The following is a 14,555-nucleotide window of genomic DNA, read 5'->3' on the forward strand; positions in this document are numbered from 1 at the left end:
TGTTTGCCAAGAATACTAGGAGCTCAAGGTGCTGGGCTCAAGGAAATAAAAAGTTGTTGCTGTAGCTCTTGTATGAAACTGTAGTAGAGCTACTAACTTTCCAAAGCAACGTAGATCTTCAGTGTAACTTTTTGTGGTGGTCACCTACAGGAAATTCTCAAACTAAATATTATTCAAAATAATGGTAGTCATGTAGGACCAAGCATGGATTTCTCACATCTCTTTAATTTTATAAGCGATGAAGCAGTCCTACTCAGACTGCCTTAATCTCTGCACTGGGAATTGGCCTTGACTGTTTACTCACTTAACTGCCTTGCATTGCCTGCTCACTGAACATAAAATCTTGGAATGCCTCTATTTTTCAATCACAGATGCATCTTCGTTAAAAGTGCTTGATTCCTTACTTGGGTTTTGGCTGTTAAATTACATGCTGTTATTGTTGCTGTTGGTATGCTAAGATAATTTTTTTAAAAATGGATAGAAGCTTGTTACATGTGTGCTTAACAGAAGCATGGTGCTAATATGAACTACAGTAAACTGCATATTTTAAGGAATAAACAGACTAAATAATTTGGACTAAAATAAGAAGTTTTTTTTTTTAATATTCTACTAAGACATTGAATAAGACATGGAATACATTGTGCTGTGAAAATGGCCAGTGTGATTTTAAGGCCATGTCTGCTGCCTAATAAGTGCAGTTTCAGTAATCTTGAGTTTGGGTTCTCATGTACGGTTGGCTGGTTACAATTTTCTTTTCCATTAAGCATTTTTGGAACACATCATTCTTTATGAGCAAAGGTTAACTAGGGCCTGAAGGAAGCTCAAAGCAGCAAAGTACAGATGTATTTGTAGCAAGACTACTGACCAAGCTCAGTATAATTCATAATTACTGCTACATATTGTTTAAAGGTAGACTCTCTGTTGTTCAATTCTGCTAGTGTCTTCCAAAAGATAGTGTTCTGCCCTAACTAATTTCAGTGTCCAAATCTGTTGTGGCTAAAGGCCTAGTTCCCACACGGTATGATTTCAATTTACACAGTCAGAAAGGTGGCCTGTATGATGTCAGAATGCATATTTTGGTCTTAAAGTTGTGAATATTTTTACCTTAACTGTGTGTTTGTTTGCAATGGAATTAGAGCTCTGAAAATCAGTATGGTGCTGTCTTTGGAAACAGTACATTTGTGTAGAAGTTTTTTAGTGTGTGGACACACACCTTGTCAGCTAATGATACAAGCTTTAGGAGGAATGCAGTATTTGGAGACTTCAGAGGTTGGGATAAATGGGGGCTCAGCATCTCTGAGTTTCAGAGGTCTTGCATGCAGTCTGAAAAACTGCTGTGATCAACTTCATTATTTTTGATATTTCTGATTCTTGTCAGAATTCATTGCCTCTGGTAAAGCATTTGTTGACTTGGAGAAGACTTTTGTGGATTTTTTATTTGATCTAAAATACTAAATTGCTGAAACCAGTTGTTACATGATATTAAGGTTATATAATAAAACTGTTTCAGTGAGTAATTATTTGTTTCAGAGCTCTCCCGTAGATTCTTATCAATATTGGAACTTCAAGATTATTAAAGTAGTTGTATGAAGTTACTTGAAAGCTAACTTCGTCCAGCATAAGGACAGCTCTTACAGAATGGTCCTTGAATGAACCATTCAATCACTGAAGCAAGCAGATGTATCTCATTTCCATTCCTCTCAAACATACTCCCTGGGATTGTTGTTTCCAGTGTAGCTTTGAAAGTACAAAGACACAAAATTGTCATCTGAACACATGAAGTCTTTCAAATGTGCCACTTTTCTGGAATTTCAGTGCTGACTGAACTATGGGTGGGCAAGAAACTGCCTTAAGCATTGAAGGATGTGATCGCAAGGGCAGATGACATTCTAGTGTCGTTTTATGTAGTATTAAATAGGACTGTGTCTAGTGAAGGCAGTTTTTCTTTTCCTATGCAGCTTGGAGGTAGGTGCTCAGAATGCTGAAGACCTTATTAAATTTTTTTTCAAATAATCTTAGTTACCAAAATTACTAGGAATGCTGCCTAGGGAACAGTTGAGAGGAGGTATGTCCTTCCTTTGATCTTCAAGGAGGCCAGTGGCAAAGTTGCCCTCATTCCTGCTTGTATCCTTTTCCACCGCTATGTAAGGAAGTGCCAAGGCCAGACCATGACCGTGCAGTGCCTCTTTGAAGCTGCTGTCAGGAGATGTGTTCTTGTTCGTGCACATCACCCTTCCCCAAGGATATAGCCTGTGCTGACAAGGTAATGCTATTTAAGGCAGTCAAGTAGCATAAAATAATCTCAGGCTACTGACTGATATTCAAAAAAATCTTGGTGCCCTGTACTATCATCTCTTATAAACCCTTAGCTTTTCATGTTTTATCATGTTTTCATGTTATGTTATAGTAATGTTATTAAAACCCTCTGTATAGGCTTCAGGGTCTTCAGGAACCCCCATCCATTCAGTTTTATCATTAAACCTACTCTCTTCGAAGCAGTTGAAGCTATGGTATAGTAGGAAACCTGTTTTATAAAATGAATTGCCTTGGAATTGAAGTAAAAATCAGTATAAAAAGTGACCATTGTATTTCAGCTTGTGGACTACCTGTGGTGAGCTGGTCTGTAAACCCAGGTACCCCTTCTGAGACTTCAGGAGGTGAGTGGAGGTTGTGCCTTGCTGCTGGCTGTCGTGTGCCATGTGGCAGTGGATGGGCTGGAGCTGCCTGCCTTGTGCCCTGTTTAAAGGGTGGAACTGGAGACAGGAGGATGGGTTTCATTGTGGACCACATGTAGTTTGCTCACACATGTGCTGCTAGTTGAAGTAAAATGAATTGCTCCAACAAAGCTTGTATTTTCTTTTTCAGACCTCTTTATTTTTCGTAGAACTGTAGAATGATCTGAGTTGGAAGGGACCTTAAAGATGATCTAGTTTTAACCTCTTCTGCCATGGGCAGGGGTGCCATTCCGTACATCAGGTTGCTCAGGGCCCCTTCCAACGCGGCTTCCACAACTTCTTTGGGCAACAGTTTTCATCCTTTTGTCACTCTGATCTTCTGAACCTGGATTGCAAGACAGAAAACTTGCATTTCTTTTGGTGTTTTGAAGATAAGTAACATCAAGCATGAATTGATTTTGGTAGAACTGTATTAGAAAATCTGCTTTGTAGACCTTCTCTGACAAAGGTGTTAAAGCTGGACAAGCTTATGGTATTTACCTGATGCTATTGTTGTGTAGTACTAATTTGGTAATCAAACTGCAACAGAAGAGTATGCATCATGACTAATTTGAGCAAAACTAGTAAGTAGATTCAACAGGCTGGCTTGCATACAACTGTTTGGGTAATTCTGCCATGCTTTTCTCGTTTCATTATCTAATGCTCTGCAGATAGTTCTGTTATGGGTGTTGTATCAGCTGGACAAGTATATAGCTATCTGGATTTCTGGAATCTTGATATTATAACCCTGACTTCTTTAGTTTTCTTAATTTATGTGCTGTGCCAGTGCTAGTGTTTTGGGTAACTCTCCTGTCACTTTCTCTCAATTACAGAATGAGAGTTATTTGATCCCTGTAGATCTAGAACTCTTCAGATGGTAAAGATCTCTGCTGACCAAGCAGGAATGTTTCCCAATATCTTTCTCATGTTACAGAGTAGCATTTTTCTCCTTTCCTGTGTGTACCTGTACTTTCATACTGTAATTTATGGATTTAAAAAACTGTCGTCCAAAGGTGAACATTTTTAGATCTGCTGCTGTCCTCTTGGTTGGACACAAAGCTATAGAGCTTTGAGACATGAGAGAAAATCCAGTTTCCCTACTGGATTTTGCTGTTCCAGTGTTCCCATCTCCACTTCTTCTCTGACAGTCTGTGTTTCCCAGGTGTGGGAGTGTCCAGGCCCTTGTCCTTTAGGGCATGCTTGGTGTTTTTCCTTGTTCAGGGTATTCCATATCTTTTATCTGTCCTTGTGGGGCAATTTGGGCGCTGTTCTATCTTAAACAGAAGCATGTTCAGGCTTGAGTGCCTTATTTTGTAGTTGCTTGCTGAAGGGGCTGGCTCAGGCAGGAGAAGGCTGCCTTGCTGTCTGCTTGCTGGGCTCTGGTTTTATTAGAAATCCTGAGAGGGCACAGATGGAACTGAGGCCAGGCATGAGGTGTCCAAGATAGCTTGCCTACTCCTGAGCAGCTGCCAAAGGGCAGGAAACCTGACGTAATTCTTTAAGGAGTCGAATTGATCCCAGTTGGATGGAATCAGTCAATGAGTGTGCATGTTCCCTATTTCTGGGAGGCTGTTGGGGAAGAGGTAAGGTCATGGGAGTGCAGCTTGTATCAGATCCTTCTGGCAACACCTTTGTGTGTTGCTTTACTGCCTAGTCAGCCATAGGTAAAAAGGAAAAATACATAGTCCAAGGAACATGAGTAACTTCTGATGCTTGTCATGCTGTAAAAGTAGAAGTAAAATCTCAAAGGGTATTTCAGGAACTGTAAGTTCTCTCATATTTCTGCTCAATACCTGTATTGTGTCTAAATCAAAACCAGAGCTTTAAGCAAACAACTTGGGTTAAAAGCAATCTGCTTTTTAAAAGTCAGTTTTATTATAGAACTTGCATGTGCTAATCACTCACTCTGGAACTTTCTCTGCTTCGCTTGGAGAAACAGATTTGGTAGTACACAAGCACTTGAAAGGAAGACTAACATAACAGGTTGGCTTGTTGCATGTCTGGGTCTGGCTTGAGTAGCTTAGAGTTTATAGTTTGCTGTTTGGCTTAATTCTCAAAGCAGTTTCCTTTTACTTAAGTGTGGGAATAACTTTGGCTATGAACTCTGACAGTGGTATGGCCTCTGTTACTTACACTAGCATGCAAGTGAACTATTAACTGCACAGATGCTAATAGTGGCTGGGTTTTTTTCAACGGGGATTTTGGAGAGGAAATTGAGAGTAGAAGACTAAAAATAATTGAAGCTATAGCTTTCCCTAGCCCTATTTAAATTTTATTAGTCTGTAGAGAGGAAAATTCTGTTCCTCCGACTTTATTGTGATGTCTTACAAATTGACATTACCTTAGGTGAAAAGATAAAACCAAAACTTTTTCTTTTTCATACTGCATATGTAATATGACTTGAAAATATGAAATTTTTTCCTTAGTGCATTTCTGAAACATGCTTATGTCTGTACTGACAAGGCAAGTGCAGCATGAGAGAAGTGTGTTGTACAAATTGTTGTGCAAATCAATCTACTCAATATTGTGTTTCCTGTGTATGGTATTGTTTTGGAGAAAAGATGAATTCTGGCATCTAGTCTCTATTTCATTTTGACTAGTGTTCAGTCTTTTACACATTAATATCAACATGGATTCCTTAGTTGCTAGCAATGATAAAACTCCTTTAGTGTAGCCTTGGCTGCATTGTTAGCTGTTATTTCTCTCAGGAAAGTTTGTTCTAATTTCATTGGATCAGGATGGCCATATTTTATATCTATCAGTCATAATATAGATATGCACTGCTTCATGTATATAAAAAAATCCCATACACAGGTAGAGATATAAACATATGAAAAAGTGCCTGTAGCAGAGATCTAGTTCTTTAAAGCACCCTGTCACTCTGTTAGGGGTGACCTAATTGTGGCCTCCCTGAGGGGGACCCTACGAGAAAGATGGAGAGGGACCTCCTACAAGAGCATGAAGTGACTGAAAGAGAGTAGGTTTACATTAGATATTAAGAAACAATTCTTTACTGTGAGGGTGGTGAGGCACTGCAACAGTTTGTCTAGAGAAGTTGTGGGTGCCCCATCCCTGGAAGTGTTCAAGGCCAGGCCGGATGGAGTTCTGAACCACCTGGTCTATGGTAGGGGTTGGAACTAGATGATCTTCAAGGCCTCTTCCAACCCAAACTATTCTGTGATGCTATATAAGGAGAAATAACTCCACTCCAGTTTTTTTTTGTTGGTTAGTTGGTTTTTTATGGTTTTTTTTTTTTTTTTTTTTTTTTTTTTTTTTTTTTTTTTTGTCTTTTTTTTTTTAAGTTGAAGGGAGCAAATTACAGGCTGACTTGTATGTCCACACACCAGAGTCATTTTCTTGGCTGAATAGTTCTTAGCTGTTTGTGGGCATCTGAGTGTACTAACAAAACACAGAAACATGTGGTTCAGCCACTGTGACAGAAAATCCTGCATCGTCATGATCTGAAGCAGAAGGTTTTAGTCTTTTCTTGATCTGAAAGGCTGATTTTTATCTTTGAGAAATTACTTTGCAGAAATGTAACTTCCTTGGGGGTCTAAAAAAGCTTCTGCTGTGGAAAAGGTTTACTGTTATATTTGCAAGAGAAAAAGTAATTGGGACTTGTTTGACAAAAGTAGAAGGAAATAAAAAACTTATTCTGTTGAATAATTTCTTAAAGCTGAAATATCAAAATATAAAGACACTGAGTCATTCTAGCTTGTTAGCAAAACTAACAGACTGCTTCCTCTTTGCAGAATACAGTTGTTTTTAGTAATCATGCAGGTGTGCAAGTGTCCAGAACAAACTCTTTTTTCTTTTCCGTAGTATGAAATATAAACTATCTTAATGTGTACCATAAACTGTTCTGTAGTCAAACATCTAGTATGTGTTGAAAGCAATGCACCGATTGACCTACACAGAGCAACTGTGGAGTTAATCAAAGTCATGTAATATGCCTAATGCTGTTATTAGTGTGAAGAGAACAGAGTTTTGTCTGTATTCTTTGAAATACTTGGTCTTCCCTGGATACATATCTTGGTAAAGTTAGAAATATTAAAAAATGCCAAACTGAAAAAATGTGGTATTGTCTTTCATAGCATTTGAAGAACATTTGATGAATTGTCGCTTTGACTTCACTTGTTTCGACCATTGTTTCTTATGCTGCAAGCTTTGCACTCTGAGAACTCAAAGGATTGCAAAAGGCTCATGACTTTCAAGAGGGTGCCTTTGGCAACCATGTTGTACTGGATAACTACTTAGGATGTCAGTTCTTTTGATCTGAGAATGCTAAGACTTTTGACACTTTCCTTGATTTTTTTTTTTTTTTTTTTAAGAAATCGGTATTTGAGTCAAGGCTTAAAGTCAAGATTTGCAGTTTTAAGATGCCACTGCTATAATTACCATATTTCTCTTTAATCCGAGGAAAAATTAATGCTGCAGGAAAATGCAGATTTTGTTTCAGAAGGCTGAAACACTAGGACCACCATTCCTGGCAGCACGCACTGCCATGATATTTAATCTGCAAGATGGGAAATGACTAGTTAGTGCCATCTTGAACAAATCAGTTTTACTTCTTAATTTGGCAAAAGCCTCTCTCTCTTCCTGATTCTTCTCTCCTCCCCATGAAGCCCCCAGCTCGTGGGTTGCAGGGAGGGCTGCATAAACACTCAGTTTAGCATGCAGCCATCTGATAACCGAGCACTAAGTTTGTGTGAGCAGTTAACCATGTAGTCTTCAAGTGGTCAGCTGTTTGATGCTCCTCCTTACCGTGATCTTGCAGTACTTGAAACACTTAATACAGGATATGTGTTTGAGATGATGTAGCTGACCGAGACATTTGGAGATGATTTTTCTGTGATCAGACAAAGCTTGTAAAAAGGTCTCTTTACATTTTTCTTTTTAAACTGTGTGGAACATGCTTGGAAATCGACGTACTGATGACAGATTAGATGTTCCTTCAGGGTGTATTTTCTTCCTTATTTAACCAAGTTCCCTGGCTCCTGCATAATCAATTTGTTACAGAACTGAAAACATCCTAAAATAATTATCTACAGCATTTTTTATAGCTCTTGATGGTCGAATTCACCTGGACTCTCAACTGCCCCTGGAGACAAAAATATTGATATGATCTGTTTATCTAATATCAAGGCAAGATTTGGTCTGAATATGTGATAACCTGAGACTTGCTATGCAGATTAAGAACTCTTGATATCTAGACGTTTTAAATTACTTGGCGAACTGTGAAGGAATTTCAGGTTGAAATTAAATTCAAAGCTATGAAAATGATCTGAATGAGACCATCTAGTATCTCTGGGTTCTCCATACAATGTTTTTCTTGGCATGGTAGGAGATCCTATTTATCAAGCGGAATCGTAGTGCTATTTAACAAGCAAGTTCTACTGTGTAGAATCAGTGAGTCATTTGCTTGGCATATTTTAGGAATGGGTTCTTGTTGTCTTGCCTTATGTTTTTAGTGATATTTGCACTTTCTGTTTAACAATATTTGCTTAATATTTTGTATGTTGTGATTCTTTAAACACCGCAGTGAGCTTAGTCTCACAAATGGGTTTGGATGAACAGATGGCATGTTGCGGAGGTTGTGCGTAACTGTGGTATCTGGGCTTATTAAATACTTCCATAAGAGAAATGCAGATGCTGCTTGATCAACTTCAGACTCTAGTGCAAAGGCCATAATAACATCTTTTGGAAGAATTATCTACTCATACTACTCAGAGTTCAATTGACCCTTCCAGGGGCTTTGTGGGCAATCTTGTTGGGAATGATTTAGAAATGGCAGGTTTTCTATATGGCACCTGCAGAAGGGGTTTAGAATAGACTATTTTCCAACAATTGTATAAACACGGTCCTGTTCCCACCAGACTCGGAGAATATTAAGCTATTTTGGCATTTCTGTCACTGGAATCTGGGATCAAATGTCTTATAATTAGTTCAGGCTGAAGTTCTGTCAAAAGCATGCTTGTTTTATATTAGAGAGGGAATATGGGGCACTTGGTTATTCCTGTCAGTCTTTCTTTGGAGAATTGCTTCAAAGTGATGAAGTCAAGTAATTGATTGGGACTTATAAAATCAAGTTAGTGCTGATTAGTGTGAAGTGTCATTGGAGAGGGTCACACTGTGTGCTCTTATGTCTCTCTTCAAATCAGCATGTGACACAGACAGCACTGCAGTAGTACTGAGCAACAGCTATTGATGAGCCTGTTTGGTTTTTTTTCTTAAAATTTTTTTTGCTTAAAAGAGTAAATTGAAGATATTCATCTGGGATCTGATATTCCATGATCCATTTGCTGAATGGTTTTGTATGTACAGGTTGAATTTGTAATGAATCCTATATTTTAAAGTATTCAGGCTTCCTAAACCAGGAGATGCTAATACTATTTCTTTTGAAATGTGAAGTAGTGAACTACTGACATTTCATTGCTGTTTATCTTTGGAAGGTTCTCTTGGCTTTCAACTCTAGAGAGTGTCCTTATAGTTTCTTCTTCCTGTAAAGCTAAGGAATGGATGTAATATTAAAATTCAGTTTTAGAAATGTGTAATTTTCAGAGGCATCTCTCCATAATGCTGTTTTCAGTGAGTTAGTGAAAGAACAATGTCCCTGCTAATATTTCTACTTCTGTCTTTACAGGAGCCTTAGAGGTAATGGATTTTCATATGGAGCTGTATAGTTTTTGCTTGCATTTTATTGAGGAGTTTTGGTACATAAGTTTCTTTTCCATGAGTCATGTCAGTGTATTTTCTCCTCTTGGGTTCTCTGCTGTAATCCCATAGCTCACAAGTCCCAGTATTACTGCTGCCGAAGAGACCTTCTTGCCTACGTGATGCTGCTTGGCACATTCTCTTCCCAAGATCTTTTGCCTTGCGGGCCATGTATCACTGTATGCTTATCATGAAGCATGAGTGTAGTGGCTGCCCAGATTTCTGTTGTTTCTGTCTCTTGCTGTCATCTTGGTGACTTTGAGTCTTCCCAGGGAAATACGGGGGAGGAAGGAGAAGAGGGGATTTGGAAGCTGATTGTCTTATAATAATTGTCCAGTTCTTCTCTGAGTATCAGCTTTTTTGTAAGGTAAGCGTAGAGAATGGCTGTTATCCTGCTGGAGTCTTTGGCAACCAGTTTTTGCAAGTCCTACTCATGTAGCTTTGTTTTTTTGTTTTATCGGTTTTTCTCTCTTTTTTTTTTTTTTTTTTGCACCTGTCTGGTACTGGGGTTCTGTGTTGGATACTGAATTGCCTCACACACCAACATTTTTTGCTGTAGTGTGCACACTTTGTAAGGCCTCATGGGAGGGATTGGGCAATCTCCACTAAACAAAAAACCCAACAACTAATAAAAACCCCACCCCAAGGCACATACAAAAAAACCCGCTAAAGATTTGGTTATATAGCCTATGTAGTAATGTTCCTAATGTTTTTTATTGCAGTATGAGGAGTCTGCTGTTGTTTTTAGTGCAGTCAGCGGAGCTCTGATAAAGTTGACTCTGACTGCATTGATTTACCAATTGACTTTAAGCATCAAGTGAAAAGTATTAGTATTTGCTCTGTCAACCTACAAAATAATAGCCTGGGAAATCCTAAAATTTGTTAGTCAGTTTCCTAATTCAGACGCAAAGCAGGGTTTTTCTGAGGTTTTAGAAAGTGAGATTATGCAGGCACATCAGAAGGTTTGTTAAAGATCCTGAGAGTGCAGTCCAGAGAAAAGACCACACAAACTCTGCTTCTGTTTTTGTTTTCTGCCTGTCAACAAATTACACTATGCTGTGAAGATTTATAATAGGGCACTAATAATGTTACTTGGTGTTCTGGATGGAAACTATGCACACAGAGAACAATAACATCTGAAAGTTTATTTTAAGGCAGCATTTCAAGTAAATGCTGTGTTCAAGGTTTGTATTTGTGGTTGTGACTTGTTAAAATGGAAATGGAAAAACAAACAGGAAAAGCATGAGAGATAGGTTGATTATGGAACATAGCATCATGTCTTGAATTTAACTCAAGCACAGAGACCGTAACTATTTCCCTTAAATGCATCTGTCAGACTTGTTCATACTTCTAGAAACAAGACCCTCAGTCATGTCAAATGTGCAAAAGTAGAATAAAAATAAATTAAAACCTAATTTCCTTATCTACTTCAATTTGAGCTCTGTGGTCAATTTTTTTTTTCATGTTTGTACTCTGAAGCTCAGTGGTCTTAGGAGTTTTTAAGCCCTCGTGAAGCTCTAAACTGATCATGTTGCTGTAGTTGAACAGACGGCTTAAGCAGTTGTACATGTCCTCTACTGGCTAATGAAGTGTCCGTGTTTATTGGAATAGCCCACTGAATCAGGGCTACTAAACTGATGGACTTTGCAGTTTTTGCACCTTCTGACTTCTACTTAAGACTGTGTATTTTTAGTATTTGTTGGAAATTGATATGCCAGTGCAATAAGGTCTGATTGACAGGCACCTTTCCAAGGTTCCCCCAGAGTATCTGGATGCTTTGTGTGTCTAAAGAAAATCTTGGGGGAAGGAAAACAAAGTTTATTATGGCTAAGTGAGCTGCTTGTAATATTCGCTTCTAATACTCTGTTTTTGTCAGAAGTTCTGTCAGACTTTCCATTTATACTTGATGGGTACTCAGTAAAAAGGCAGGGATATTCCAGAGGCCTGAGTTTATCCAGATGCTTGCTTAAGATTACTGTTGATTTCTGCTCCACTATGCTTCCTTTAGTAAAGGATTGATTTAGTTTTGCTTGATGTGACTTGAAGAAATTTATCCCTTGATGTCAAACACAGAGTAAAAGCCTAGGTATCAAAGTCGGGATTTCTACTCTAGTTACCAGTAATGAGTTGCCCACAGAAGGATATAGTTGCCCATGGTCTCCAAATGTTTGTTCTTCTGCTTCCTTAGGAAGTCTTCATTATATGTATACCCAGGGAGTTTGAGGTCTAGTTTATTCTGCTTAATTGCAGTGGTCTACAGGAGCAGTAGTTTGTCTTCATTTTTAAAACATAGCATTTGTAAGTAGTTGGAAGAAACGGAAATAATAATTCGTGCTTTTTTTACTATATAAACTGTTAGGTTGTAAGTTAGCCCTGTGTTTTTTGAGGTATTATTAACCTTGTTGCTAATCCTATATAAGATGAATAAAGTTCCATGACCAGGGCATGAATTGGATGAGGCTTGTGCATAGCCATGATAATAAACTGTGGAGATACCAGTAATCTCATTTGATGAGAAACATTACCTTTTATAAGACTTGCTGTTGTCATGTGGCTTTTTCTTTTGAGCAACAGATGATGGATATTGAATAACCCTCCTGAACTTGCCCTCACGGTTCTCCTCTGCCTCTGTGGGAGAGAGTGGTTGTGCCGTGGCCCTTCATACTTCTTTGGGTCAGGTGAAAAATGAGGGTGTTTCTCCTGAAGTGCCCAAAGTGCTAGACAGGAAATAAGGGCAGGGACTGCCCTTGGTTTCAAATAGTCAGTGAAACTTTTAATCCTGTGGGTCCATTCAGGAAAAGGATGGGGGCTAATTCTGCATTTGAGAAAAATGTTTGAGCAACACTTGAGAGGAAGCAGTAAAGACAAAGAAATGACACTCCAAGTTTCCAGAACTGGGGGTTCTTGGAATAAAATTTTATTATTGATAGCATTACTGAAACTGTATCCCTTATACCATGCTTGAGATTTCTGTGAATATTGTCACTACATAGTAGTATTGAACTAGATAAAACAGCTTTTTTCCCTGAAGATATACCCTTGTTTTCCGAGCTCTGGTCTCTAAAGGTTTAAGCACAGTCATCTACTTTGTGTTAAATTTTCACATACAGTCATGAAATCATAAATCTAATCCCTCACATTTTAATGGGGAAACAGGGAATAATGCAGTCATTCTTGTAATGAAGAAGGTGCAAAAGGTAGTCCGAGTCTGAAAGGACTGAATTATGCACTCTACCATACTCATTAACTTAATCTCTAAATTTTTCTGTAGTGTGGGGCTAGTTTTCTTGTGAATCAGAGTGAGTTTTTGTTTTGACTACTGTATCAATGAGTGGGGTGAGAGAAGATGAATTGCAAAGCAACTTCCTCTCTTTCTCTCTGTCCCCAGCCCCCAACTCCTGCCCCAACTTTTCTCTGCCCTCTGTGTGAAAGTGGCCTGATTCTCCTCCCAGCTGTTTTGCCCAGGGAAGTTAATTCATTTGGGCTACAGTTGAAAAGGATGTGTGCCAGCTACTGTAGGCACATGCATCATGCAGGACTGTGTAGGGGAGATGCTGGAGTCTGCAATGAATCAAGACGTGGTTTCCTAAGCAAGCAGAGGCAACTTTTGCTGATTTGTGACAACTTAATATTTCTACACGAGGTCCTGTGAAAACACAAATTCATGTCGCTGCTGATTTTGCGTGCGCATATTCTGAGCTCTGTTGCAAAGTCTGGAGATGCCTTGCTGTAGTTTGGATACACTTTTCTTATATTATGAAAAAAACATGATTTCTTTCTGTTTTTTCTTCAGGCAACAAGAGCCTCTCTGACTCAACATTGTACCAGTCTGGGGGAGTCGCTGGGCAAGGAAAATGATATTGCCCTGATTATTGATGGCCACACACTGAAGTATGCCCTTTCATTTGAAGTCAGGCAGAGCTTTCTAGACTTGGCACTCTCCTGTAAAGCGGTCATTTGTTGCAGGTAAGAAATTTCTGTGGCTTTTTCACGTAACAAAATGGGTGTGAAGCCTGTGAAATTCAACCTACTATGCACCCTGCTACTAAGCAGCTTGCTTATTAGTGTCTTCCTTGCTCCTATGGAGGAGGAAGCAAGTCCTTCTCTAAAATTGTTATCTATAATGCCATTCCTTTTGCCACAGTCAGTCCCAGTTGAGTTCGATCTCTTTTATGAAATGATGAAAGATCATGAGAAAACATTGTGCCTGATTGCCTGATTATAGCAGACACTGATAAGGAGTATAATGGATGTAGTCATTTGTATGCAAAAAGTTTGTGATACTGTTCAGTTCAGCTCTAGAGAAGGTCTCTGGATGAATTTGTCTTGACTTAAAATTTTATGTTATGTGAGCATGTGGGTAACAGTGCCATTTGCCCTATTTAAATGTTAGACTAGTGCTTGCTTTATTATGTCACAGCAGAATTTATTACCTTTTGTGGATTTAGCTGTACACAGATGTGGTCCTATGTCATGACTATTTCAGAAGGAAATAAGAACCTTCCTAGAAATATGAAAATGAAACCCAAAAGTTAACGTGCTTTACTTCCGTATGACAGGAGGGCTGAATCATTTTTAACTTGGAAAGATCATGCAGCTTAGAGGATTGTATGTGCATTTGTTCTTGTTCCTGGTATCTCGGGACAACTGCAACCTGGAAGGGACTGTTGATTTAGGCAGATGGGAAGTTTTATCTGCATTCTAGAAGCAAGACCTGCTCTGTGGGGAATGACTATATGGAGACCTTGTACTACTGTTTTGCAGCCTTACTTACCTTTATGTGTGTACTATCATACAAGTATGACATGGCAAAAGCAATTGCTGTCCATGCACCTGAAGTAGATTAACCCATGGGCTTCTGCCTGACCAACTTCTTTCCAGATGTTTCCTGGACTGCTGTTCTGCAGGGCTCAGTACTGGGACTAGCGCTGTTCAGCATCTTCATTAATGACCTGATGATGAGATGGAGTATGCCCTCAGCAAGTTTATAGATCATACAAAGCTGTGAGGAGTGGCTGATATGTCACTGCTGCCATGCTGAGGGACCTTGACAGGCAGACGAATTGAGCAGAGACATCTTATGAAGCTCAGGAAGGGGAGATGCAAAGTTTTGTGCCTTGGGAGTTA

At 39.0% G+C, this 14,555-nt stretch overlaps 1 protein-coding gene across 5 annotated transcripts in view; it reads left to right on the top strand.

Annotated features, from left to right (window-relative positions):
* ATP8A2 (ATPase phospholipid transporting 8A2) overlaps positions 1-14,555 on the top strand; it is a 313,861-nt gene that overhangs the window by 102,366 nt on the left and 196,940 nt on the right. For all 5 annotated transcript variants that reach the window (XM_027884061.1, XM_027884051.1, XM_027884086.1 and 2 more), the window contains one exon: positions 13,222-13,394. In XM_027884061.1, the coding sequence (XP_027739862.1) occupies positions 13,222-13,394 (173 nt within the window). The remainder of the gene's footprint in view (positions 1-13,221; positions 13,395-14,555) is intronic.

This window comes from Empidonax traillii, unplaced genomic scaffold (assembly GCF_003031625.1).
Source record: "Empidonax traillii isolate 1590-97213 ecotype Southwest subspecies unplaced genomic scaffold, ASM303162v1 scaffold9:size3134949, whole genome shotgun sequence".
Taxonomy (NCBI): Eukaryota; Metazoa; Chordata; class Aves; order Passeriformes; family Tyrannidae; genus Empidonax; species Empidonax traillii.